Genomic DNA, 12,245 nt, shown 5'->3' on the forward strand with positions numbered 1-12,245 from the left:
TTTTTTCAGCCTTTACATTTTAATTTGTTCTTTATCTTTAGTATTTTTCCATTCTCAAGGCAAAATGAGAATGCCCCCAAGATGAGAATGGAAACATATCTTTTTACAAGAACCTCCACAACTGTGATGTAGTTTGGCAAAATCATGACAGTTTGCAGCAGATTTAAACCACCTTGCAGCCCGATTCACCCACCGTTTTTACCCGACGGCCAGTCGCCAAAATGATTACAAAAAAGGGGGAGAGACCATGGTAGCTTGGATTCCAAACTAAGTTATATTTGTACCTTCTAAATTCAATTTTCTTTTCTGGGTACTAACTGAAGCAACGAAACACAAGAATACATGACAGTGTGTGAAACAGCCCTCATTCGAATTATCGATTGCGCGATATGTGTAAACAAGCTCGGCATTATGGGAAACCCCCTAGATCCCAGACCATATCCGAGCCGCGGGTGCCGTCGTCGTTGGCGGAAAAACGCCCAGATTTTCCCGCTTTTTTCGGGTGCCATGTGTAAACAAGGTCGGAATTATGGGGAAGGCCATAGATCTCAGGCCATATCCGAGTCCGTGGTAGCCGTCATTATTGGCGGGAAAACGCCCAGGTTTTCCCGCTGTTTTCGCTCGTGATCCCATGACAAACGCGTCAAAAAAAAATTTTTTCTTCCGCCCTGACTTGAAATCGACTCACAGCCCCTGGGTCTCCGAGGATGATCACTTACTGGAAACATCATCCTAGACACGCTGGCGACATTGTGCGGTTGTGCCTTGTTTCCGTATTAGGTTTACAATGGCATTGTTTTCGATAAAATTTTGAGTTGGCTTGAGAGTCGCTTCACCTCATTGTTGACTGAGGATGAAACTTGTAATTTACGGCAAAATTTATTTAGTTTTGAGTTCGACTCCGAAATGTTGGAAATGGCGGACGACGACGATTTCCGTCAAGTTATACCGCAGGAATTTTCCCTTAAAAAAAAAAGATGTTGTTATTAAAGGCTTTTAAGAACATAGAAGGAAGGTACCGTTAACGTCATATTCTTCTTTCGGTGACATGGTGAAAGGGTTTTTCGATTTTTATATCATTTAGTATGTTTGCCGTATGACGTTTCCTTTATGCCGAAATTCACAATTTCTAAACATTATTCCTTATTTGCCACCCACAGCTTCGTCGACTTCTGTGAGTCATTCGGTTCCCTTTTCGGTAACCGTAGGTGAGTTTTTTACTCCATTCTAAAATAAGGTTTCCTTTTTCCAATTTTTTTTTGAAAGCGTCCTTCTTCAACGTCAGTAAATTGATATTTATCAATGCAAGGTTTTCATTCCTTCTTCTTTTCGCAGTACCTTTCACCGGTGCAAGTTCTACCTTGCAGTCAGTTTAGTGTGTTCCGTCACTCTTCCTTCTAGTTTTATAAGTGCAGGGCACGTCCAAAAGTTGTTTAGTTGTGGGAATTTTACCATCGTTTGTTTCACAAATGGTTAAATTTCTTTCGGACTAAAGACAATTCTCTGCCGGCTCAAAACGAGTCCTTCTCAGAAGGTACCTTTATTGATAATTTTCGCTCCCACTTTAACTTTTATAATAAGCGGGCCAATACCTATTGGCTCTCCTCTTTGTATGCTGCGGTTCAGTCTGTATATCATCTTACATCGCCGGAAGGCCAAGACGCCCCTGTGTTTCCAGATATAACCAAAGGCGATCTTCCAACCTGTCTTTTTTTTTTAATCACGAGTTTCATTACATTTTCCAAATCATGTTTTCTCCGCTTCTCCTATTGATAATCTTGTATCTATCCATTTTGTCTTGAAGATTCGTCGGCCTCTTTCACTGCCTCGGCCGGTTTCATCGCGGGTGAGTCACTTGTCTGTCTTTTTTATTGTTCGTGATTTTGTTATTGCGCTGTACTTGAGACCTGGCTAAATCAATAAGTTTATTTGTTACTAATGAGACTACCTTCGTAATCTCTACAGCGCCCTCTACTTCTACGTTTACAACAGAGCAAATAATTACGAGTGCCGCCACTTCAGGTAGTGTGATGAGAATTTTCTTTATTTAATGTGTATATATATATATATATATATATATATATATATATATATATATATATATTACATTCGCTACCTTGGTCTTTTGGCATTCCATGTGAAATCTTCTTTTTCTCCACAGCGCCTTCTACCTCTATACTTACTTTAGAAACAGAGGAAATAAGTGCGCCTTGTGCGAGTGTCCATGTGAAATCTTCCTCGGTGGTTAAAGGATTTTATTTTTAGTAAAGAAACTTTCTTTACCTTCAAAACAGATCTAGTGCCAGATTCGAGCATGGCCAAGTCTGGACGGCTTCAGGTCTTTCTGTGCCAAGATAGCCAGACCAGAGAGGAAGAGATGAGAGAGGCAGAAACACAGTATATTCGCACAAGGAGCGAAACCGTGATATGTTAAGTTTAAACCCTTTTTCACATATGGATGGTTGTATGTTTCTATATCTACAGAGTAAGCGAAATGAGTTAATAGTGGATCCATAATTAATACCTATTACATAAAGTTAAATTAGGTTACTTGGTGCATGATACAGGGGAAGTACGGAATATCTTTCACTAAGGCTCTTCTTTCATTTCAGTTGGATGCAATGGTAAGAGCCAGAAACGCGTACCAAAACTGGCACGCAGCCGTCCACGGCGATGTGACTCAACTTCTTCCTCTCAGGCAAGAGAACATAAAGGCGTTCTGCGCAGACCTGGCTAAAGCCGGTTATGCGCCCAACACAATCATCCAGCTATATTTAGCTGGTTTGTGTACTTGGGTAAGTTGTTTTCCTTTCTTAGATTTTTCAAAAAACGTTATTTTACCCTACTTGTATCTCCTTCCATTTACATGTCTACAAAGTACATTAAAAATTACAATAGTATTGTACAGTGAAATACATATTGCATAATTTGAAACTCGTTTAAGCATAAACTTATCGTTGCAACACAGATTAATAACAATATTTATTTTCATTTCAGCAAATGGCCAACAATTTGCCATCGCCAAGACGAGGCCCTGTTCCCGCAGGATGTCGAACACTTGATCGACACCTACGAGATTGACACGCCCCAACAGCTACAGCTTTCATAGCTACAGCTTTCATTTCCTAGTATTTTTGAGTAAAGATATGATCACTGTGATTGTTTTGCAGGCGCATAACCGAAACATTGGAAAAGCCCTCATACTCTTTCATCCTTCATGCTCACTTTCGCCCAATTTCCCTTTGTTCTACGCAGTCTCAGTCTCAGTCTGTCCAAAACCTCATATTTTTTCAATCTTTAAATCTTGGTTGCCTTCATCATTTCGGCCTCGTTCCACTCTGGTTATCGGCAAGGGTCGCTGACCCGAAATAAAAGAAGGTCTTTGGCCAACGAGCTCTTAGAGGAGCTTGGTAGTCCACCTCCTATTGTTCTTATGTTCATGCAAAAAAGACGACGAGGATAACATGAAACTCACCATTGAGTTTCAAAAGGAGAAGCAGGACGGGGGAAATGTTGAGTACAGGTACTCATTATAAAGTTATTTAACGACAGTCATATATTCATTTTCTGCGCCAGGTATAGCTGTCGATTCCCTTCAATATGTACATATTTCTTATTGTTTATATTTAAAAATATTTATTCGGCACCAAATGTATCGGCACAGGCTCAGATCGGTGGTGGCTTGTTTAATTATATGGTATAGATGTATTTCTGTTATGCTCTTGTTTTCCTATGAAATATGAAAAAAAAAAAAGTATTAAAAATTCTTGACCTATTTATGTTTCAGGAGACCTTTTACGTTTACTCCGTTACATAAAGGTTCCCCTTACGAACTGGCAACCTTCGGGTTTTTGTTCCTGGCCGTACGGAGTGCCTTTATTCTGCCTGCTCACGAAGCCTACGAGCATGGTGACTTCCGTCTTCGAGAAGACGCGAAGTCGTGGTATCTTCTTTGTGAGATAGACCAGTCAAGCGGAGTAATCAATGTAAATATTTTCATTTTTTTTATTTTCTTATAGTTCACTAGATTCTAATCTATGGATTTTCTGTCTTCTCCTCCCACAGTCTCTCACTACCCATGCATGTCGACGCACGATGAAAGATAATTTCACGCAATACTTTTAAATTTTAATGTCACAAGTGTTGATGTGCACGGTTAAAATAGAATCTATGACTACCGTCCAGTATTTCTCGTGTAATCACAATATTTCCTTTACTCTCAGAACACCAAGCCATTACAAGGCCTTACGGCCGCGTTTAATACCCTTGTGGCAAAGGCGGGATTTTATGTGCGGAAATTAACGCATCACTGCAATAGATCGGTTAGTTTTAAAAAAAAAATTTCTTCTTTCTTCATTCATATCATATTACTTTACTTTTAAACAAACGTTGTCCATTTGATAATGATCTTATCGTTACTGTTTTTCAGCTTTATAACAGGGTATGGCCACGACATTTATTATAAATGAAACTTTAAAAAACAATGGTACTTTTCCCAGGGAAAGTGTGGCCACCCTGTGCCGTCTGGGCGGCTGGTCGGTAAAAAGTGGAACATGGTCGTTGTATGTTAAGGATGTTTTTGAAAAACATCTGGACACAAGTTCATCCCTCTATCGGTAAGGATCTCAGCATATCTTTTCCTTTGGAAAAGTCAGTATATCAATTAATCGAAGCAATGTTTACGGCATAAAGGGGGAAATGATAAACAAAATATATAAAAGATAATTTCTGATGAACGATGAAACAAAAGGTTTGTTAAAGAAATGAGCTTTGTGGCAAGTTTCGTGTGGAAAGCCACATAATTCGGTGGTTATCTATGAGAATTAAAATAAAGCATTTTTTTTTGACCGCACAAAAGTGACTGTTATTCTCTTCGTAATTTTCAGCGACCTCCGTCCAGACAACAGGACAACCTAACTGGAAGGCATAAAATCAGCATACAATTACAGGGTAGAAAAAAACCTCCAAACAATGGAGAATTGCCATGCCATAGAGGGCTTTGCAGGGTACCTGCAAGATTTCAGAGACACTAGTCTCAACATTTCGATCGGGGAGGCTGAGAAAGGTGATTACTTTTAATTTCAATTTTCTGCATGCAATAAACCAATTGATCACATGTCACGATATGTGAATTAAACTTTTCTTTTTTTCCTACAGAACTTGAAAAAATGAAAAAAGGGGAAAGTGCTGAATTTAAAGGTGCTTTACACAGATCCCTTGTTTGAGTCATTGTTTTTGATGGTGGTCAAAGTCACAGACCACAAGATTTAGTTTAATTCACTTTTGCATTGATATTATATTCTCACATTTGATAAATAGTGAATTTCAATTTCCTTTTGTGCTCCCAGGAATGACAATGAAGGGCCTCACATTTAAAATAAAAGCCCTGAAACAACAGGCTGTGTTTCGCTTTGCCTCCGCATACAACGCGAAACAACACGATGATGCCAGGGCGAAAAATCCACCACCGCACCCGAACAAACTTGTAAGTAGTCAAACATATTTGAAATGTTCTCTTGCTTGCATTGACATCTTTTTCGTAATTTCACATTAATCAGTCCCGCTTAAAAATTTTATTAGTTACACTCACGTCCATTTGTTTTTGTCCATTTTCCTTATTGGGGGTTTACAAAACCACTGAATATGTTGGGCCACTTGAAATTCTTGTTGGAGTCAGAGAGGGGGGAAGATCTTTCCCTAAGGAGATTTTCTCCCCTCGATTACTTTATGAAGCTATCTGGACCTGTAGAGTGCCCGTTTGAAGGTTGTGGGTTCCAAACAGATTTCGGCAAGACAATGATCAGCCACCAGCAGGAGGTGCGCCACCCTGGTTGGAATCGGCACGATACCACCAGGGAAGGCCAATCTAAGCCTTGGCATTGCGGTCTGAGGACATGCCAGAAGGCTTTCCCAACGTGGGACGGGTGCTACAAGCATATGCAGTCCCACAGCAAGCCTCTGGCATGTCCTGTTTGCGAAAGTTTCAGGACAGACCGAATGCCAAGGCTTAAGAAACATCTCAAAGAAGTGCATGGACAACAAAACGTAGGAAGCGGCCACTTCTCGAGGAAGAGTGGAAGTAAATTCCTCGCAAAGTGAAGGCAAGTATTCGCACCCTTTATTACTTGAAGCCACGAATTCATCTACACAGAATTTTCGACAACACGTCCCTTCATCATAAAAAGGAAAGCAACGATGTTCCTACAAACCACACAATTTTCGCGAGAAATCTTTCACGACGACGATGAGACGAACTTTGTTCTTGATGATGGCCATATTGAAGATAGATTTCATTATTTGATCTGTTGGGAGGATTAAAGATGATTTTCACTAATCTAATCTTATTCCCTTTTAGGTCATGCACTTTTTCCCTACACCGATTCTTTTTTCTTGCCGAGTTTTTATATCCCCGCTCGCTGGTTCAACTAAATCAAGAGGACTGTATCTTTCGATGTTACAACAGGATTTAATCCAAACCAACAATGTATTGCGATATACAATTATAACATATTCGACGGCCGTAACACAACGATCAGTGATCAACGATCAACTGACACATTCTAAGTATTTTTCTGCTACCCTGCGTAAGGTAGTATTTTACAAGAATCACATGTACAGAAAAACTTCCTATTGTGATGCATCTAAATTAGGTGACTATTACAAAATCGCACGTTCTTTCACCTTATTTAACCTAAGAAAACACAGGCAGTTGCATCATTATATATCGTAAATATATTGAACTAGTTGTTTGTTAACTACTTTAAGGTTACGATATCGCTTCAGCAAGCTTAATGTGTAGTCGACATAAAATAAAGACACACCTTCCATTGCTGTATTGTGGATCGACTTTAAAAGCTTTAAACAGAGTGTACTTGCCCTCAAGATGGTGTATGGATTATGACCTCCACATGTTCATGCTAATGTTGATTGGAATCATGCCCTGGCTGTAAAATTGAAAAAATGATTGAAATCTTCAAAGACTCCGTTTAAATAGTGCACGCTGGCCATCTTTTGCGTCGTTTCAGAACGCGAGCCAGTTGCTTTTAGGGCTGGAAAGACATCATCTTTTGTGTGTGTCACTGCTGGTCATCTTTGGTTTAATATCTCTATTTGCGGCTTTTCCTACAATTTTTTTTCAATAGAAGCTTTGAGTTTGGTTAATACAATAAAAAAAAATTTAAAAAAAAAACAATTAAAAAAAAAAAAAACAATTTAAGCAGACCTTGGAAAAACAATGATAAACCATCAGCAGGAGGTGCGCCACCCTGCCTGGAATCGGCACGATACCACCAGAGAAGGCCAATCTATGCCTTGGCATTGCGGTCTGAGGCATGCCAGAAGGCTTTCCCAACGTGGGACGGGTGCTACAAACACATGCAGTCCCACAACAAGCCTCTGGCATGTCCTGTTTGCGAAAGTTACGGGACAGATCAGATGCCAAGGCTTAGAAAACACCTTAAAGACGTGCATGGCCAAAAAAACACAGGAAGCGGCCACTTCTCGAGGAAGAGTGGAAGTAAATTCCTCGCAAAATAAAGGCAAGTATTCGCACCCTTTATCACTTGAAGCCACGAATTCATCTACACAGAATTCTCGACAACACGTCCCTTCATCATAAAAAGGAAAGCAACGATGTTCCTACAAACCACACAATTTTCACCAAAAATCTTTCATGACAACGATGAGACGAGCTTTGCTATTGATAATGGCCATATTGAAGAAAGATTTCATTTTTTGATCTTTTAGGAGGATTAAAAATGATCTTTACCAATCTAATCTTAATCCCTTTTAGGTCACGCCTTGTTTCCCTACACTGTTTCTTGTCACAGTGTGGACAGTGTGTACGATTCCGTTTCACACCACGGGTTAGGGTTCTACTGGGGTTTACGACGCACCAGGATTGAAATGTCTACCGATTGTACCAGTTGTTTTTGCACTTAAAATAGCACTTTTATTCATTTATTTTCTTTTTGTTGATGTTTTTTTAGTAGTTTTTCTTATGTTTTTTTGTTTTGTTTGTTGTTGTTGCTATTTTTTCCCCTTTTTTTACCTATCTAAGAATTAACTATTTAAAGCTATTATGTATGATTTTGGTGACTGCAAGGGCTCGCCCAGCATGGGGTCCTGGACTCTTTTGCAAGTCTCCTTTGCAAACAAAATTTATTTGATATCTATATGTTTGTATTTCCATCCGGATTCCCATAAATTTTAATAAAATATTCATCACGCTTGAGTCACGGTATCCGTCGAGCACGTGTACTCATTTTGCCGCTCTGTCACTACTGGGCACTTTTCGAGGAAGAGTTAATTCTTATCCAAACAAATTAAACGTAGGCGCTTACACCATTTACAAAACTAAGAATTTATGTACTGAGGCTTTTTGGCTCATGTGATTCAAGAAACAGGAATACCAACCAAATTTTAAGTAATGGGAATAGATTTCCAAGGTTGGACAATACATGTCCCTTCAGTTTAAAAAGGGATTGAATGATTTTTCAGCCGTTACATTTTAATTTGTTCTTTATCTTTAGTATTTTTCCATCCTCGAGGCAAAATGAGAATGCCCCCAAGATGAGAATGGAAACATATCTTTTTACAAGAACCTCCACAACTGTGATGTAGTTTGGCAAAATCATGACAGTTTGCAGCAGATTTAAACCACCTTGCAGCCCAATTTACCCACAGTTTTACCAGGCACCATACGGCCAGTAGCCAAAATGATCACAAAAAAGGGGGAAAGACCATGGTAGCTTGGATTCCAAACCAAGTTATATTTGCACCTTCTAAATTCAAATAAGGCTACCTCAAAACAACTAGGAAAACTGAGACAAGAGAGCTGATAGAAGATAAGTATAACATTAAGAGAGGTAGAACATGGCCAATGAGAGGCTTAGGTGAGGACCAAGTGTTGTCCCAGCAGGAGAATAAAAGCACCGAGCAAAGAACCATAACGCTTTGGCAGAGCCATCATAACATGTTTCATCTTGCAAAAAGGGGACTTTAAAACTAGCATTTACCCATACCAGAGCAGTCCACAATGCCCTCAATATGTGTTAAACATGCAAATATTAAAATCATACTAAAATCATCCACATGTCAGAAGGTAAACACCACTCCTTAAAAATGAAAGTGGGAGAATACCATTCTTCAACAGTTTTGCACATTTACCATGATGAATAAGTGTATTTGCTTTACAAGAACTGTTTTGACTTTATGACCAACTTTGCAATCAAACATTCCAAAGAGTAGTGGTTTATTACTGGATTTATATTTTGGGCATTTGCATTTTAGCACTTAAAGTACTTGTTAAGCATGTATATACAGATATATAGTCCAATCGACGAGTTGAAGGAATTTGAAGACGACATGCTACATGCTGTGCTGATACCATCGACAAAATTCAACAAGTAAACCACCGTTTTCTCGACAAACTCAAAGACAACACCAAACGCATAAAAAACGAAACCAAGCTACACATCGCCGCTGACAAAACAAAGAACTTTTACAAACTAGAACCGTCAACATACAACGATCTACGAGAACGCAATATCACAAAGTCCCACAAAAAAGCACAACTGAATACCACATGAGCCATCCATTCAGAAAACAAAAACATCGCAACGAAACTGGGCATCGATGACAGGGTGGACACCACAGCCAACAAAGACGCATTCAAAATATATTAAAGTTCACATGGCAACCAGGTGGACAATCAGACATGGTTTGATGCTACTCTGGTTTAAAGAGTTAATGAATGTCACCAAGAAGTAACAATTCATAGATCCAACGTTTCGACACTCCTCTTTAACCCAGAGTAGCATCAAACCATGTCTGAAAGACGCATTCATAACACTGAAAAACCACAAACCAAATTTCGCTAACAAACCGACCTACTGACTAATCAACCCCACCAAATCTGAGATAGGCAGAATCAGCAAAACAATCCTCGAAAGAATCAACAGCAAAATCACGAGAGCATCCAAATTCAACCAATAGAAAAACACGACATCCTTGATCGAGTGGTTTAAAGCCATTAAAAACAAACAACACCAGTTTTATTTGCTTTGACATCGACTTGTAATTTGCATAACATGGCGGGCGGGCACGTTTTCTGTGCTCCGCGAAATCTATGTGTATTCTTATTCACCTATTTGTCCTTCACCACCTTACTGAACGTAGACTGTTCCTGGAGTATCTTCTCTACACCTGGAAAGATTTTGTATATTTCCCAACAGCTTTCCATGCCTACAATACCGAGCGAAGGAGCATCCAAACTGAAATCTGCTGGATCGTCTCGTTCAAGACACAACCTTGTGAAAGTTCATCTCGGCCTTACTCTGATGCTCAACTCTACCTACGCAATGATGATGATTTGTTTGTCCAATGACGTATCTTTGAATCATGGACCGACAGTTACGCAGTCTACAAATCTACCTACAATCCGAGGCTTTAAAAATTTCTCATCTCAACGTCCGCAGCATTACGCACAAGATGGATTCCATTCGCCTTCCCCTCAAAGACAATACTTTGGATGTCTTCACAGTTTCCGAAACTTGGCTGAGTCCTAAATTAACTGACGCTGAAATAACCATTCCTGGATATTCAGTTGTAGGGAAAGACCGAAACTCTCGCGGTGGGGGAGTGGCAATGTTCATACGGGATGGAATTCCTTTCAAGACGCGAATGGACATAACTGACAATAACACAAATTTCGTGAATAATAGTCATCGCGTTGTTGGCAGTGGTGTAGTCCCTCTCGCAATTAGCGACCATTCACTGATTTACGGAATATTCAAATCTGGAGTTCCCAAGGCACCTCCACGTATTGTTGAGCATCGCACATATAAGAAATACAAGTCTGCTTTCAACAAGGACATCAACGAACTAAACTGGAGTATTATTGATGATATGGATGTCGATTCAGGTGTCAACCTGTGGAATACTTTATTTTCTAAGGTTGCCAATTCGCACGCCCCCATTAAAAATACTAGAATTAAAGGCATACCAGCACCGTGGATGACATCCGAATTAAGCCAACTTATGCATGACCGCGACTACCATCACACCAAAGCTGTCAAATCTAACTCGAAGTACCACTGGGCAAGGCATAGAAAACTCAAGCAAGTGGTTAAAAAGCGAGTTAAGGAATGCAAAGCCTCTTATTACAAAGATCTCATCGAGAAAAACAGCGGAAATCCAGGCGAATTGTGGAGAACATTGAATGAAATAACGAGTCGTAAAAACGTCTCTCCACCATCTTTCATTCAGTCTAATGGATGCCAAGTAACTAATCCAAAGTTGATTGCTTGTCTATTAAACGATCACTTTGTCACCGTTGGAAGTAAATTATCATCCAAATTTCAAACTGTTTGCAGTGCTCTCGGCAAAATTCTTCCATCAGCTTCAAAACAGAATGCTCAATCAAATGATTTCTCCTTCACACCTGTGAGGAAGTCATTTGTTTTCAAACAACTTAAGACCTTGAAAACAAATAAAGCGATTGGCTTGGACAAGATCAGTTCAAGGCTTCTCAAAGATTCTGCCGAGAGTATCGCACCTGTATTAACAAGATTATTTAATCGCTCCCTTGACTCTAGTGTTTTTCCAGCCATTTGGAAATAAGGCAAAGTAACAGCACTCTTCAAATCTGATAACAAATCTGACTGTAATAACTACAGGCCCATTACAGTACTTCCGACAGTTAGTAAGATTCTCGAGAGAGCTGTGCATCAACAACTTTATGGCTATTTGACTAAGTCAAACTTACTTACAACAAAACAGTTTGGCTTTCGCCCTAAACTATCAACCGAAGTTGCTTTGGCTCATTTCACAGACAGAGTTCTGGAAAACTTGATAATGGAATGTTGACAGGTGCAGTATTCCTTGATCTTTCGAAAGCTTTTGATACTGTCGACCACAGCCTCCTATTAACAAAGCTCAAGCAAATTGGTGCTTCCGATAACGTAACTGGATGGTTTAGATCTTATCTCAGCAATCGCTTTCAGCTGACTGCTGTTGGTGATGTGCAATCTACACTAAGACCAATTCAAGTTGGCGTTCCTCAAGGGAGCATCCTCGGCCCTTTGTTGTTCTTGGTCTATATCAACGATCTTCCCGAGTGCCTGGAACATTGTGAGGTTGCACTCTACGCTGATAACACCGTGATCTACTTCAGCAGCTCGTGCGTTACCGAGATCGAAATTTTTATCAACAGGGACCTATCTAAGCTTTCTTCGTGGTTTAGT

At 39.7% G+C, this 12,245-nt stretch overlaps 2 protein-coding genes across 2 annotated transcripts; both read left to right on the forward strand.

Annotated features, from left to right (window-relative positions):
- Nucleotides 1-4,934: 4,934 nt before the first annotated feature.
- LOC136283704 (uncharacterized) lies at nucleotides 4,935-6,820 on the forward strand. The gene is made up of 4 exons (XM_066172907.1): nucleotides 4,935-5,065; nucleotides 5,158-5,199; nucleotides 5,349-5,485; nucleotides 6,356-6,820. The coding sequence occupies exons 1-4, from the start codon at nucleotides 4,972-4,974 to the stop codon at nucleotides 6,728-6,730; spliced, it is 648 nt and encodes a 215-aa protein (XP_066029004.1). The 5' UTR covers nucleotides 4,935-4,971; the 3' UTR covers nucleotides 6,731-6,820.
- A 3,671-nt stretch (nucleotides 6,821-10,491) lies between these two features.
- LOC136277775 (uncharacterized) lies at nucleotides 10,492-11,622 on the forward strand. The gene has a single exon (XM_066160476.1). It carries the CDS (start codon nucleotides 10,492-10,494, stop codon nucleotides 11,620-11,622), a length of 1,131 nt encoding a protein of 376 aa, XP_066016573.1.
- The last annotated feature ends 623 nt before the right edge of the window (nucleotides 11,623-12,245 follow it).

This window comes from Pocillopora verrucosa, chromosome 1 (assembly GCF_036669915.1).
Source record: "Pocillopora verrucosa isolate sample1 chromosome 1, ASM3666991v2, whole genome shotgun sequence".
Lineage (NCBI taxonomy): Eukaryota > Metazoa > Cnidaria > Anthozoa > Scleractinia > Pocilloporidae > Pocillopora > Pocillopora verrucosa.